Source organism: Danio aesculapii, chromosome 24 (genome assembly GCF_903798145.1).
Source record: "Danio aesculapii chromosome 24, fDanAes4.1, whole genome shotgun sequence".
Classification (NCBI taxonomy): Eukaryota; Metazoa; Chordata; class Actinopteri; order Cypriniformes; family Danionidae; genus Danio; species Danio aesculapii.
In genome coordinates, this window is record NC_079458.1 from 1,508,637 (window position 1) to 1,523,034 (window position 14,398).

General features: G+C 36.0%; 1 protein-coding gene across 8 annotated transcripts in view; it reads right to left on the reverse strand.

Annotated features, from left to right (window-relative positions):
* The window catches only part of ptprma (protein tyrosine phosphatase receptor type Ma), a 331,270-nt gene that overhangs the window by 63,528 nt on the left and 253,344 nt on the right, over positions 1 to 14,398 (reverse strand). For all 8 annotated transcript variants that reach the window (XM_056451138.1, XM_056451136.1, XM_056451137.1 and 5 more), the window contains one exon: positions 2,952 to 3,103. In XM_056451138.1, coding sequence (XP_056307113.1) covers positions 2,952 to 3,103 — 152 coding nt within the window. The remainder of the gene's footprint in view (positions 1 to 2,951; positions 3,104 to 14,398) is intronic.

Below are 14,398 nucleotides of genomic sequence, written 5' to 3' on the forward strand. Positions count from 1 at the left end.
TTAAGTCACCTGTCCTGTCCCTCTAGCACACTGATTTAATAACTGTGACAAAGTGAAAATAAATTGACATTTTGAAATGACAGAAACACACAAACCGTGGTAAACACAACACACTATAAATAAAACATAAACAGCTCACGATTAGAATGAACAGCAGATCAGCCAGCAGAGGATCAGTCACTGACTTTTATTGGTCATTTTTGTAAATTGCATGACTTACATACCTGTTAAGTTACATGCCAGTAATCTGGTTTGCTCTATAATGCAGTGAAGTAGTGTGTGTGTGTGCGTGTGGCGTGTGTGTATTGAAGAGCCGCTGAGCAAAAAGCTACCAGGCCAGGGAAACACACACACACACACACACACACACACACACACACACTGTATTTCTGACGGCAGACACGTGAACTAGGAGAACGTTTTTCTCCAGCGCTTGAACCACATCTGACAGATTATAACGGCTTTAACACACACCTTTAAAGTTGTGTGTCACAAAAACACTCCGTAATCCACTCAAAACGCTATTGAAGCGCAAATTACCGGTTGTAAACGCTGTAAACGGAAGTTCTAAGCATTCTACCGGAAGACGCTGGTCACCCTCCATGCAGCAGCCAAGATAAAGGTCTATACCTTATACTGCGGTCACAGTTTCTTTCATTGCAATCATAGATGCATTCATTAGCTGTAGACTTCAAGTAAACAAGATGTGTGTGAGTGCACGTGTGTGTGTGAGAGAGAACGTGAGAGTGTGTGTATGTGAGAATGTGCTTTGTGAGCGTGTGTATGAGTGTGAGTCTGTGTGTTTGTGTGAGTGAGTAAGTGTGTGTGTGTGCACGATTATGTACATCTGTGAGTGTACATGAGTTTGAGTGTGTGCATTTGTGTATGTGAGTGCGTAGGATAGTGAATGTGTGTGTGAATGTGTTTGTGAACGTGGATGTGTGCCAATGTGTGAGCCAATGAATGTGTGTGTATGCGAGTGTTTGTGTGTATGCATGTGTGTCTGTGAGCAAGCGTGTGGTTGTGAGAGAGAGAAAGTGCGTATGTGTGTGAGAGTGTGCTTTGTGAGTGTGTGTATGAGTGTGAGTAAGTGTGTGAGTGTGAGAGAGAGAGAGAGAAAGGGAGTGTAAGTGTGTCTGTTTGTGTGTGTATGTGTTTGTGAGTGAGCGTACGTGCTTTGTTAGCGTGTGTGTGTGAGTGTAAGTGAGACTATGCGTTTGTGTGAGTAGAGAGAAAGTTGGAGTGTGTGTGTGTGTGCATTTATGTATATGTGCATGTGTGTGTTTGTCTGTGGTTAAGAGTGTGTGTATGCGTGTTATCGAAGGTTTGTGTTTGTGCATGTGCGTAAATGTGTGAGTCAATGAATGTGTGTGTATGTTTGTTTGTTTGATTGTGTGAAGGTGAGTGTTTGTGTGTATGCATTGTGTGTATGCATTGTGTGAGTGTGTGTGTGTCAGGCGTCTGCAGTGCCCCGTCCATCAGTCTCTGTCAGCAGCAGAAGGTCACTGTGTGTGAGTCAGTGCGTGCCTGTGTTTGTGTATCTGTGTGTGTATGCGAGTGTGTGGGTGAGTGAATGTTTGTGTGTGTGTCTGTGTGTGTGTGAGTGTGTGTGTGTCAGGCGTCTGCAGTGACCCGTCCGTCAGTCTCCGTCAGCAGCAGAAGGTCACTCATGAATGCTCTGCTAAGAGCCGTGGTGATTTATTTATGTGTGTGTGTGTGTGTGTGTGTGTGTGTGTTCATATTTCTGATGCTCCATCACTCACTCCTCTCTCTATAAGAGTCATAATAAAGGCTCATTTACAGGCCTGTGATTTCAGAGATGTGGAAACTCCTAATAAAAGACTTTTACTGTATGATATAATGAGGAACGTGCTGGGTTTGGGCTAAATGTGGATGAATGAATCAGAAACTGAGCTTTACATGCTGCTGCTGTGTGTGAATCGAGCTAGTGTGCATGTTAAACTGCAGAAAAACAGAAATAGATATCTATATTAACAGAAATAGAAATATATAGGATTTCTTAAAAACAAAAATTGAGTGAGTTGCGTCAGTGATGCATTTGTGAGTGTGTGTGTGTGTGTGTGTGTGTGTGTGTATCTATATCTATCTATCTATCTATCTGTCTGTCTGTCTGTCTGTCTGTCTGTCTATCTATCTATCTATCTATCTATCTATCTATCTATCTATCTATATATATATATATATATATATATATATATATATATATATATATATATATATAAAAATATAAACACACATATATACACATACACTCATACAAACACACAATCACAAATGCATCACTGATGCAACTCACTCATTTTATATATATATATATATATATATATAGACATATATATGTGTGTATGGGTGAGTGTGGGGCGTCAGTGGGTAGCACAATCATCTCACAGCAAAAAGGTTGCTGGGTCGAGTTCTGACTGGTTTCAGTTGGTGTTTCTGTGTGGAGTTTGCATGTTCTCCCCGTGTTGGTGTGGGTTTCCTCCGGGTGCTCCAGTTTCCCCCACAGTCCAAACACATGCGCTATAGGGGAACTGATCAACTAAATTGGCCGTAGTGTATGAGTGTGAATGCAGGAGTGTATGGGTGTTTCCTAGTGTTGAGTTGCAGCTGGAAGGGCATCCGCTGGGTAAAATATATGCTGGATAAGTTAGCGGTTCATTCCACTGTGGTGACCCCTGATTAATAAAGAGACTAAGCCGAAAAGAAAATGAATGAACGAATGAATGTGTGTGTGTGTGTGTGTGTGTGTGTGTGTGTGTGTAGTTAGAGTGAGTTAGCATGTGATTTTGTGTTTGTGAATGTCTGTTTTTGTGTATGTAAGTAAGCGTGTGGGTGTGTGTGTGAGTTAGTGTGTGTGTAAGACTCATGTCTGCTGCTCAGGTTGTGTGAATGTGTGTGTGTGTGTGTGTGTGTGTGTATGTGAGACTCACGTCTGCCGTTGAGGTTGTGTGTGTCCATGAATGATATAGCCTCATCACAGCTGGTTCCTTGCTCAGCGTAACTCTTGTCCATGGAGTTCACCATCACCGTCATCTCCTGCCGTGTGCTGCTCAGAGTCTCCTTACGCTTCTTCGCCAGCTTCCTGCAGCACAAAACACACAAACACACACACACACACACACACACGCAGTTAGAGTGAACGCTGAACATTCAGACAGACACTGCAATCATAATGATCATTATTGTAATATTTAATTAATTTATTGTAAGTTCCTGGGTTGGTGTATTGGCAGAAGAATTTAGTCAAAACAAAAAAAAATAAACAAAAACAATGAAACAACTAAATAAAGCAAAACTAAATTAAAACAAAACATGACATGAAACGAAACTAAATGAAACAAAAAATAAATCAATAAAAAGCTAAACTAAACTAAATGAAACAAAACGAAACAAGGAAACAAAACTAAATAAAAATAAACTGAAACAAAACTAAAAAACAACAAAACAAACTAAACAAAAAACTTAACAAAAACAATGAAACAACTAAATAAAAGCAAAATTGATTGAAAGAACAAAACAAAATGAAACTAAAAGAACAAAACATGAAAACAAAAGTAAACAAAAACAAACAAAACAAAACATGCAATGAAACAAAAAACAAAAACAAACAAAACACAAAACAAACAAAACAACATGAAATGAAACAGAACACGAAACGAAACAAAAAACGAAAGTAAACAAAACATGAAACGAAACAAAAACAAAACAAACAAAACAAAACATGAAATGAAACAAAAACAAAACAAACAAAACAAAACATGAAATGAAACAAAAAATGAAACCAAACAAAACATGAAACGAAACAAAAACAATCAAAACAAAACATGAAACGAAACAAAAACAAAACAAACAAAACAACATGAAACGAAACAAAACAAAACATGAAACGGAACCAAAAATTAAACAAAATAAAACATGAAACGAAAGCAAATTAAAACAAACAAAACAAAACATGAAACGAAACAAAAAAATAAAACAACAAAACAAAAACAAAGAAATAACTAAATAAAATAAAGCAAATTTAATGACAGGAAAAAACTAAACAAGGAAACAAAACAAAAACCGATGTGTAGTGTGAATTCTACAGTACAGGACAGCCCATAATATTCCCTCAGAGGAGCAGCAGTGCAGCCGCAGCTCTGAATGCATGTAGAAGCAGGTTTAATGTGGTAATCTGCACGCGGTGACAATAAATGTGTGTGCGAGTCTCCAGTGTTTTAATGCGGCGCGGGGTCTCAAGGCTCCGCCGGAGGGCCATCGCTGCTTTAATGGAATAAAACCGCATGCATCCGTCCAGCATTAAGTGGTCTAAAACTGGACAAAACCTGCACCGCACATTAAATATAAATAAATTAAAATGAATCCATTTCTCTGCTGAAGGCCACGCAATCAGAGCTTTTACAGATGGAAAAAAAGATGGCCTTCAGTCTTGAGGGATTCAGACGGAAAAACACACAAACAAACCCAGAAAAACACTGCTAGTTATAAATATATATAACGCTCTCTGATAAAACAGCAGCACAACGGCTCAGATTTATACAACAGCGGACACAAGATGCAGAATGGTGAGATTCTGTCATGGTTTAAAAATTGTATTTAAAAAAAAATTATTCAAAATTGCATTTATTTGATCAAAACTACAGCAAAATAAAAAAAAGGCCTTGAAGTGTTATTAAAATGTAAAATAGCTGTTTTTATGTGAATATTTAGTACACTGAAATTTATATTTGAGGAGTAATGCTGTACTTTCAGCATCATTACTGCTGTGTTCACTTTCCTTCAGAAATCAGTGTAATTTGAGGATTTGATGATCAAAAATATTTATGATTATTATCAGTGTTTAAAGACGGCATGGTAGCTCAGTGGTTAACACTGTGGCCTCACAGCAAGAAGGTAGTTGGTTTGAGTCCTTGCTGGATCAGTTGGCGTTTCTGTGTGGAGTTTGCATGTTCTCCCCGTGTTGGCGTGGGTTTCCTTCGGGTGCTCCGGTTTCCCCCAAAGTCCAAACACATGCGCTATAGGGGAATTGATCAACTAAATTGGCTGTAGTGTATGAGTGTGTGTGAAAGAGTGTGTGTGGGTGTTTCCCAGAACTGGGTTGCAGCTGGAAGGGCATCCGCTGTGTAAAACATGTGCAGGAATAACTGGCGGTGACCCCTGATGAATAAAGGGACTAACTCAAAGGAAAATTAATGAATCAGTGTTTAAAAGATTGAATATCCTTCTTTTAGGATTCTCTGGTCAATAAAATGCTTTATTGTCTTATTAGTTTGTTTATTTTAGAATATTTTGCCACTTTTTATTAATTTAATGTGTTCCTACTAATTAATTCAGGAAACATTTTAGGATTTTCTTTTCTTTTTTGTAATGACAAAATTTTATTACATTTAAATTCACTATTTATTAATGTATATTATTTCATATATCATATGCACATACACAATTATACATTTAAATGTTTGTTAAGCAAATTCTATATTTAGAAAAGCATCTGAACTGTGATGTTTTTTAATATTTTTTAATTTTATTTAATATTACCATTATTAATCTCATATTTCAAAGATGCACTAAGCAATAATTGAAAAAAAGTCGGAACAAAAATCCCAAACGCACATTTATTTAATTATTTAATAACCTTTTTAACTCAGTGGTTGGGTTTGTCTATATTTCAACAACATACATGGCCAAATATGGACAAATGCAACCATTGGGTTAAAAAGTGTCCTCTAAATTTAATAATAAAAAAAAAAATTAACCCAACAGCTCGTCCGTATTTGGCCCAATGCTATGTTACAACAACCCAAACTTTTTTAGAATTGAAAAAAATAGCATTTATATATATATATATTTATATGGGGGGTGCTGTTGTTTTTGTTATTATGTTTTTAACATCAACATTTGGCAAGATTCTTTTAACAATTATAGTAAATTTAAATATTTAGCAATTTTTACATGCAATAATAGCAAAGAAATAAACATGGGCGTGGCCTGTCGAGTTATGGGTGTTAATATTTGTTAATAATTATAGAAGATGTGAATAAGTAGCAACTTTCACAATATGAAAAGTGTCTATGCAGAAAATAAATGTGGATATAAATGTGTGTGTCTGTGTGTGTATCTGCTGATGCAACAGGATGAGTGTGATTGTAAAGTGAACATGGGAGTGTGTGTGTGTGTTTCTGTCCTTCACTGTGGTGTGTGTGTCATTACATCAGCTCAAGATGCTGAGCTTTCAGAAGCTGAATCCAGGAATAAACTCCACATCTGTACAATAATAATCAGTTATGAGCTGAGATATTCCACCCCTCTGGATCGCAATACAGCCATGATATAAAGGTGAGCATTATAGTCTAATAATAGTGCATTATTGCTTCTATCCTAATGATATGGAGCTGTAACGCCCTCAAAACCTACTGATAGGACTACTTTTTCTGTGTGTTTCTCCGACAATAAACAAACACCTTAGAATGCTCATCAGCCAATCAGAATCAAGCATTCAACAGACCTGCAGTATAAAAATGCATGATAAATATGAGTGTGCCTTCACTTTCTGCTCTAACAGTAGATAGTTTAAACTCAGCCATTAAAGATTATTGCGCTTTAGATGAGCGCATCCATTAAATGTGACTGGTGTGTCAGAGGATTTGAAGGAAGCGGTTTAGCGATTAGCGTCCCGTTGGGCAGGAGTGTAAAACGGCAGCAGGGAGCGTAGAGACATATGGAAGCAGCTGAATAAACAAGATTGATTGAGAGTCGCTCGCGGCGGCCATTAACACCAGTTCAGCTCAAACAGATGCGTTGGTTTGGCCTCTCAATGTTTGGGTCACGTTCACAGAAAGATGATCAAGAATGAAGATATGCTTTCTTTCTATCTGTCAGAATATCACAAGATTATCCTGCTTCAGTTTATGTGAAATCAAATAAGGGTTATCACAATAGTAATCTAAATGTAATCCAAAAGAGGTCAGATTACATCACCCTAAAAGTAATCTAAATTCAGTCAGATTACATCACCCCAAAAGTAATCTAAATTCAGTCAGATTACATCACCCTAAAAGTAATTTAAATTCAGTCAGATTACATCACCCTAAAAGTAATTTAAATTCAGTCAGATTACATCACCCTAAAAGTAATCTAAATTCAGTCAGATTACATCACCCTAAAAGTAATCTAAATTCAGTCAGATTACATCACCCCAAAAGTAATCTAAATTCAGTCAGATTACATCACCCTAAAAGTAATTTAAATTCAGTCAGATTACATCACCCTAAAAGTAATCTAAATTCAGTCAGATTACATCACCCTAAAAGTAATTTAAATTCAGTCAGATTACATCACCCTAAAAGTAATTTAAATTCAGTCAGATTACATCACCCTAAAAGTAATTTAAATTCAGTCAGATTACATCACCCTAAAAGTAATCTAAATTCAGTCAGATTACATCACCCTAAAAGTAATTTAAATTCAGTCAGATTACATCACCCTAAAAGTAATTTAAATTCAGTCAGATTACATCACCCTAAAAGTAATCTAAATTCAGTCAGATTACATCACCCTAAAAGTAATTTAAATTCAGTCAGATTACATCACCCTAAAAGTAATCTAAATTCAGTCAGATTACACCACCCTAAAAGTAATTTAAATTCAGTCAGATTACATCACCCTAAAAGTAATTTAAATTCAGTCAGATTACATCACCCTAAAAGTAATTTAAATTCAGTCAGATTACATCACCCTAAAAGTAATTTAAATCCAGTCAGATTACATCACGATAAAAGTTATCAAAATGTAATCTAAATTTAGTCAGAATACATTACCATAAAAGTAATCTAAATTCAGTCAATTACGTCACAATAAAAGGAATTTAAATGTAATCCAAAAGCAATCAGGTTACATCACCATAAAAGCAGTCTAAATTCAGTCAATTATGTCACCATAAAAGTAATCTAAAAATAATCCAAAAGTAGTCAGATTACATCACCATAAAAGTAATCTAAATTCAGTCAGATTACATTACCATAAAAGTAATTGAAATGTAGCCTAAAAGTAGTCAGATTACATCACCATAAAAGTAATCTAAATTCAGTCAATTACGTCACCATTATAGTAATCAAAATGTAATACAAAAGTAGTCAGATTACATCACCATAAAAGTAATCTAAATTCAGTCAATTACGTCACCATTATAGTAATCTAAATGTAATACAAAAGTAGTCAGATTACATCACTAAAATAGTCATCTAAATTTTGTCAGAGTACATCACCATAAAATTAATTGAAATGTAATCTCAAAGTAGTCAGATTACATCACCATAAAAGTATTCTAAATTCAGGCAATTACGTCACCATTAAAGTATTCTAAATGTAATACACAAGTAGTCAGGTTACATCACCAAAATAGTAATCTAAATTTAGTCAGATTGCATCACCATAAAATAATCTAAATGTAATCCAAACTTAGTATGATTGCAACCATACAAGTAAACTAAATGTAATCTAAAAGCAGTCAGATTAAATTACAATAAAAGTAATCTAAATTCAGTCAACTACATCACCATAAAAGTAATCTAATTGTAATGTAAACATAGTATGATTGTTACCATACAAGTAAACTAAATGCAATCCAAAAGTAGTCAGGGTACATCACCATAAAAGTAATCTAAATTTAGTCAGATCACATCACCATAAAAGTAATCTAAATGTAATCCAAACATAGCATCATTGTAACCATACAAGTAATCTTAATGTAATCCAAAGGCTTTCAGATTACATCACCAAAAAAGTCATCTAAATTCAGTCAGATTACATCACCATAAAAGTAATCTAAATGTAATCCAAAAGTAGTCACATTACATTATCATAAATGTGTTATAAAAGCGATTATATTTCAAACTTTAATGTAACTTGTAATCAGTAACTGATTACATTTCAAAAGTAATCCACTAAGTAACGTAGCAATGTAGCAATGGATTATATAAACAATCAGATTCTAAAAATTAAGTGTTCGATGTAATCCAAAAATACTCAGATTACATATATATTACGGAATACAAATTTTGTCATGTATTCATAAGTAATCCACCCAGCTCTGTGCATTAGTTTGGCTTCTGTTTGTTTGTGGCTCATCATCATCATCATCATCATCATCATCATCATCAGCTCTGTTCCTCCAGGTTTTATTTATTTATTTTCCCGAGCTCGTCTTTAACCCCGAGTGTCGCTGGAGTCATTAGCGCAGTGCGTTTGGAGCTCAGACACTATGAGTTCTCCTCAGTAATTGCTGCGCTACTGTCATGTTCAGGCTTTCTGCTGAGACTCTAATTTGTTTTTAAGTGTAGCGTGAGAATGTCAGCTCGAAGACAAATCTTTGCTGATACGAGCGTCTGAAATGTATGCCAATTTAGTAGATGCGGAGCTTCTGTAAATGTGCAGGCGTCACACCAGAGATCCACTCTCCCGCCGCTGGAGCCACGGTTCGGCACTTTGAAGTGTTATTACCTCCCAAATCCCATCCTAGCAAATCAGATCTGAGTAATTGGGAAAATAAATTAGCATACAGTGGCAATATGAAGGAACTGGCAAATGCCTTATTAGCATACAAACAGAAGCGTTTAGAGACGCCAGAGAAACAAATCAACTGCTTCTGTAGCAAGTGAAGTAAATGCAGATTTATACAGCATACGTTTGAACGAGTTGCGTATATGTCATATTTATATTATTAAATTAAAGCAATTTTTACTGCAGGTCTGCTGAATGCTCGATTCTGATTGGCTGTTGGTCATTCTGAGGTGTTTGGTTATTGTCACATATAAATATATTAGAGTTCTTTCACAGCTACAACAGCCAAACATTACATCAGAACACAACAAAAGGCTTTGTGTAAAATCTATTGCTTTGATGGATAGTGGACAATAATAAACACCCTAGCAACCAAAGGCACTTTCACAACCACACAGCAACACATTGGCAATCCCTGCAAACACCATAGCAACCTAAAAACACTTTTGCAACCACATAGAAACACCCTAACGACAATCCAAAACCCTAGCAACCTAAAAACACTACCACATAGTAACCCCTTGACAACCACATCAAACACCCTAGTAACAACAAAAACCCTTTTGCAACCACTTGATAACCTGTTTCCAAACAAATAGCAACACCTTAGCAACCACTCAAACACCATAGCAACCTAAAAACACATTCACAATCACACAGCAACCCCTTGGCATAGCAACACATAGCAACACCCTAACAACCATCTAAAACACTAGCAACCTAAAAAACCCTTGGCAACCATCGCAAACATCAAAGCATTCAAAAAAAATAAGTAAAAAAAATGTGTAACCCTTGGCAATCTGTTTCCAAAAACATAGCAACACCCTAGCAACCATCCGAACACTCTAGCAACCTACAAAAACACAGCAACCCCTTGGTAACCATTGCAAACATCATAGCATCCAAAAAAAAAAAAACATTTGCAAGCCCTTGGCAACCTGTTTCCAACCATAAAGCAACACCTTAGCAACCATCAAAACACCCTAGCAACGTAAAAGCACTTTCACAATCACACAGCAACCCATTGGCAACCATCGCAAACATCATAGCATCCTAAAAAGCATTTGCAACCAATAGCAACCTGTTTCAAACACATAGCAACACTCTAGCAACCATCCAAACAAGCTAGCAACCTAAAAACACTTTCACAATCACACAACAACCCCTTGGCAACCATTGCAAACATCATAGCATCCTAAAAAAACATTTGCAACCCCTTGGCAACCTGTTTCCAAATACATAGCAAGACCCTAGCAACCATCCAAAAACCCTAGCAACCTAAAAACTCTTTCACAATCACACAAAAACCACTTGGCAACCATCGCAAACATCATAGCATTCTAAAAACCATTTGCAACCCCTTGACAACTTGTTTCCAAATCCATAGCAACACCATAGCAACCATTCAAACACCCTAGCAACCTAAAAACACTTTCACAATCACACAACAAACCCTTTGCAACAATCGCAAACATCATAGCATCCTAAATAAAACTATTTGCAACCCTTGGCAACCTGTTTCCAAACCCCTAGCAACACCTTATCAACCATCCAAACACCCTAGCAACCTAAAAACACTTTTATAATCACACAGCAACCCCTTGCAACCAGCGCAAACATTATAGCATTCTAAAAAAAAACATTTGTAACCCTTGGCAACCTGTTTCCAAACACATAGCATCACCCTAGCAACCATCCAAACACCCTAACTACCTAAAAACACTTTCATAATCGCACAAATACAACTTGGCAACCATTCGCAAACATCATAGTATCCTAAAACACATTTGCAACCCTTGGCAACCTGTTTCCAAACACATAGCAACACCCTAGCAACCATCCAAACACCCTAGCAACCTAAAAACCCTTTCACAATCACACAAAAAAACCTTGGCAACCACCCCAGCAACAACAAAACCAACCTCAAAAAATACTCACAACCACAAAGCAAGCCCTATGGCAACCACCCAAAACACCACCTTTTGTGCAACCACATAGCAACACCCTAGCAATCACCCAAACATGTCACCAATGAATCTGCATATATAGTTTTAGCTGTCAGATAATGTGTTTTACGATGCAGACGCTGCTAATATATTCATCCTGGTTTCGATTTTTGCCGCCGACACGCTGCTGTGATTCCTGTGCTATTGTGTATGCATTTTGTCAGACACTCGGTAACCTGGGATTACTCGATCTACATCTGTTCTGGGCATCAGAATTGTCATATTTTCCATTATAAAGCAGGATTTGAGAGGAACGGAGTGGTTATTGGAGAGCGCTGAAAGCTGACAGCGGGTAAAGCCGGTTTCTCCTCATGGAGATGTTCAGACTGACGCTCTCGGGACGCCGGCTGATTGAAACGCTCCGACAGGGAATTCAACAGCCTATTTCCTTGCAAATCTCAGTCTCACAGTAAAACTATGAGCCAGCCGAGAGGAGATGGAAAATAGATGTGCAATTGTGTTACCGAGACCACTCAATAAATGACCAAACACTGCCAAGCAGAACATGCAGAACAACTGCAAAACAGATTAAAGCAGTCCAGGGTGGTCTGGATGGAGGGGTTTATACAGATTTAGGCTACTGTCAGATGCTCAGAACCAGCATTAAAGCCTATTTGCTCCACAGAAAGAACAATTATAAGTAATTGCTCCATTCAAAACTAAACTTCTGGATTTCAAATGAAAAAAAAAGGCAGAATTGTAAGGTAGAGGTATACTATTAATAGCTTTTTATGCACTTGGGATCAAATAAATTCATAAAATGTCACACTTTACAATAGGGTTTCATAAGTTAATGCATTTAATAACATGAACTAATTATGAACAATGCATGTACAGTATTTATTAATCATAGTTCAATGTGTACTAATGCATTATTAACATTTAAACTCATGCTTGTTAACATTAGTCAATGCACTGTGAGTTAACATGAACTAACAATAAACGACTGTATTTTCATTAATGTTAACTAACATGAACAAATACTGTAATACATGCATGGTTCATTGTTTGTTCATGTTAACACATGCATTATCTAATATTATTGAATTGAACCTTACTGTTAAGTGTTACCAAAAAAATAATAATAATAATAATAATAATATTAATAAATTAATATAATAATAAGTTTTAAACTGTAAGTGCAACACATAAATTCTGCATTTTCTTTAAAACAATTCTGATAAAAATTATATATTTTTGAACTTTGGAAAATGTAAAACAGACAATTTTTGGGGAAGGGGAGGGGGGGGGGGGGCAATCCAAATTAGTCACAATTCCCCATTTGATGTTCTTGTTCAATATGCAACAAAGAAAATTAAAATAATTGTAAAACAAACTGTGTGAAAAGACATTTAAAACTGCAATTGAGGGGAAAAAAATATCTGAATTGTGAAAAAAAAGCATGCAGATATACACATATATAATAATAAATCATAAAAATCATAACTTCAAGATAAGTAAACTCAGAATTCACTTTAAAAATAAACCACATTTTCAGTTTAATTTCAGAGAAAAAAACCTGTCGATGTTTTAATTTGTGAAACTTGTAGATGCAGGAAAATGTTAAACTTATTATTTTGTGAAAAAGATCACAATTATTTAATAAAAAATAACAATGACCTATTTGATGTTATTATAATGCCACAGAAAAAAAAGTTACCTTTAATGCACAAAGTGAAAAAGCACGTAAAAGTGCAATTATATATACAGTATCTGAAATTCAAAATTCATTCATTCATTTTCCTTCGGCTTAGTCCCTTCATTAATCAGAGGTCGCCACAGTGGAATGAACTGCCAACTATTCCAGCATATGTTTTACGCAGCGGATGCCCTTCCAGCTGCAACCCAGTACTGGGAAACAGCCATACACACTAATTCACAACCGGAGCAACCGAAGGAAACCAACGCCAACACAGGGAGAACATGAAACACCAACTGACCCAGCCGGGACTCAAACCATCGACCTTCTTGCTGTGAAGCAACAGTGCTAACCACTGAGACACCATGTCGCCCTAAAATCAGAATTCTTTTTACAAAAGGTTCAAATAACAATAATCTAAATTTCTGGGATTAACTCACTACTGTGAAAAAAAGGTCACAATAAATTAAGATGGCACAATTACTCATACAACAGAAGAAACTGTCCTTTAAGGCACAAACTAAGTGAAAAGGCATGTAAAAATGCAGTTACAGGGAAAGGTCAGAACTGTGATATAGGAGCATGCAATTAAAAATTTTTAAAAATTATATAAACAATTAATTCACAAAAATTGTAAGTGAAGCTGTAAATTCAAACGAAAATAAACTAAAATGTTGGTTTAAATTACAATAAAAACTGCAAATGCTTTGAAACCATTTAAAGGTCCCATGAAATGAAAACACAGCTTTTTAGATATTAGTATGAGTATTGTTGGTTTTAGGATATCTATAAGCTAGTGTGCTCTAAAACAGTGACCAAACTCGCATTTAGAAGATATGAAACCGATATAAACATGTAAAGCTTGCAGTTTGTCACTTTCACCCACATGGATCAACGATTTTATACACGTCACCTCATACTTCAGTTTCTCATCACATCATGACCAATCAAATGCTCTCTAGTGTCTGACATGCCCCGCCCCCTTCAAGACGCTTCTCATTTGCTTTTCAAATGAGCTCAACCACTCTCACTGGCAGAGCTGTGATAAAACAAAACACTATTGGCTGTTTTTTTAAATAAAGGGGAGGAGCTACAATATGTCCCGCCCTATCTTCGTGTTTCAGGGGAGATTATGTCAAACATTAATTAAAAATGCATATTTCAAAGCACTTCA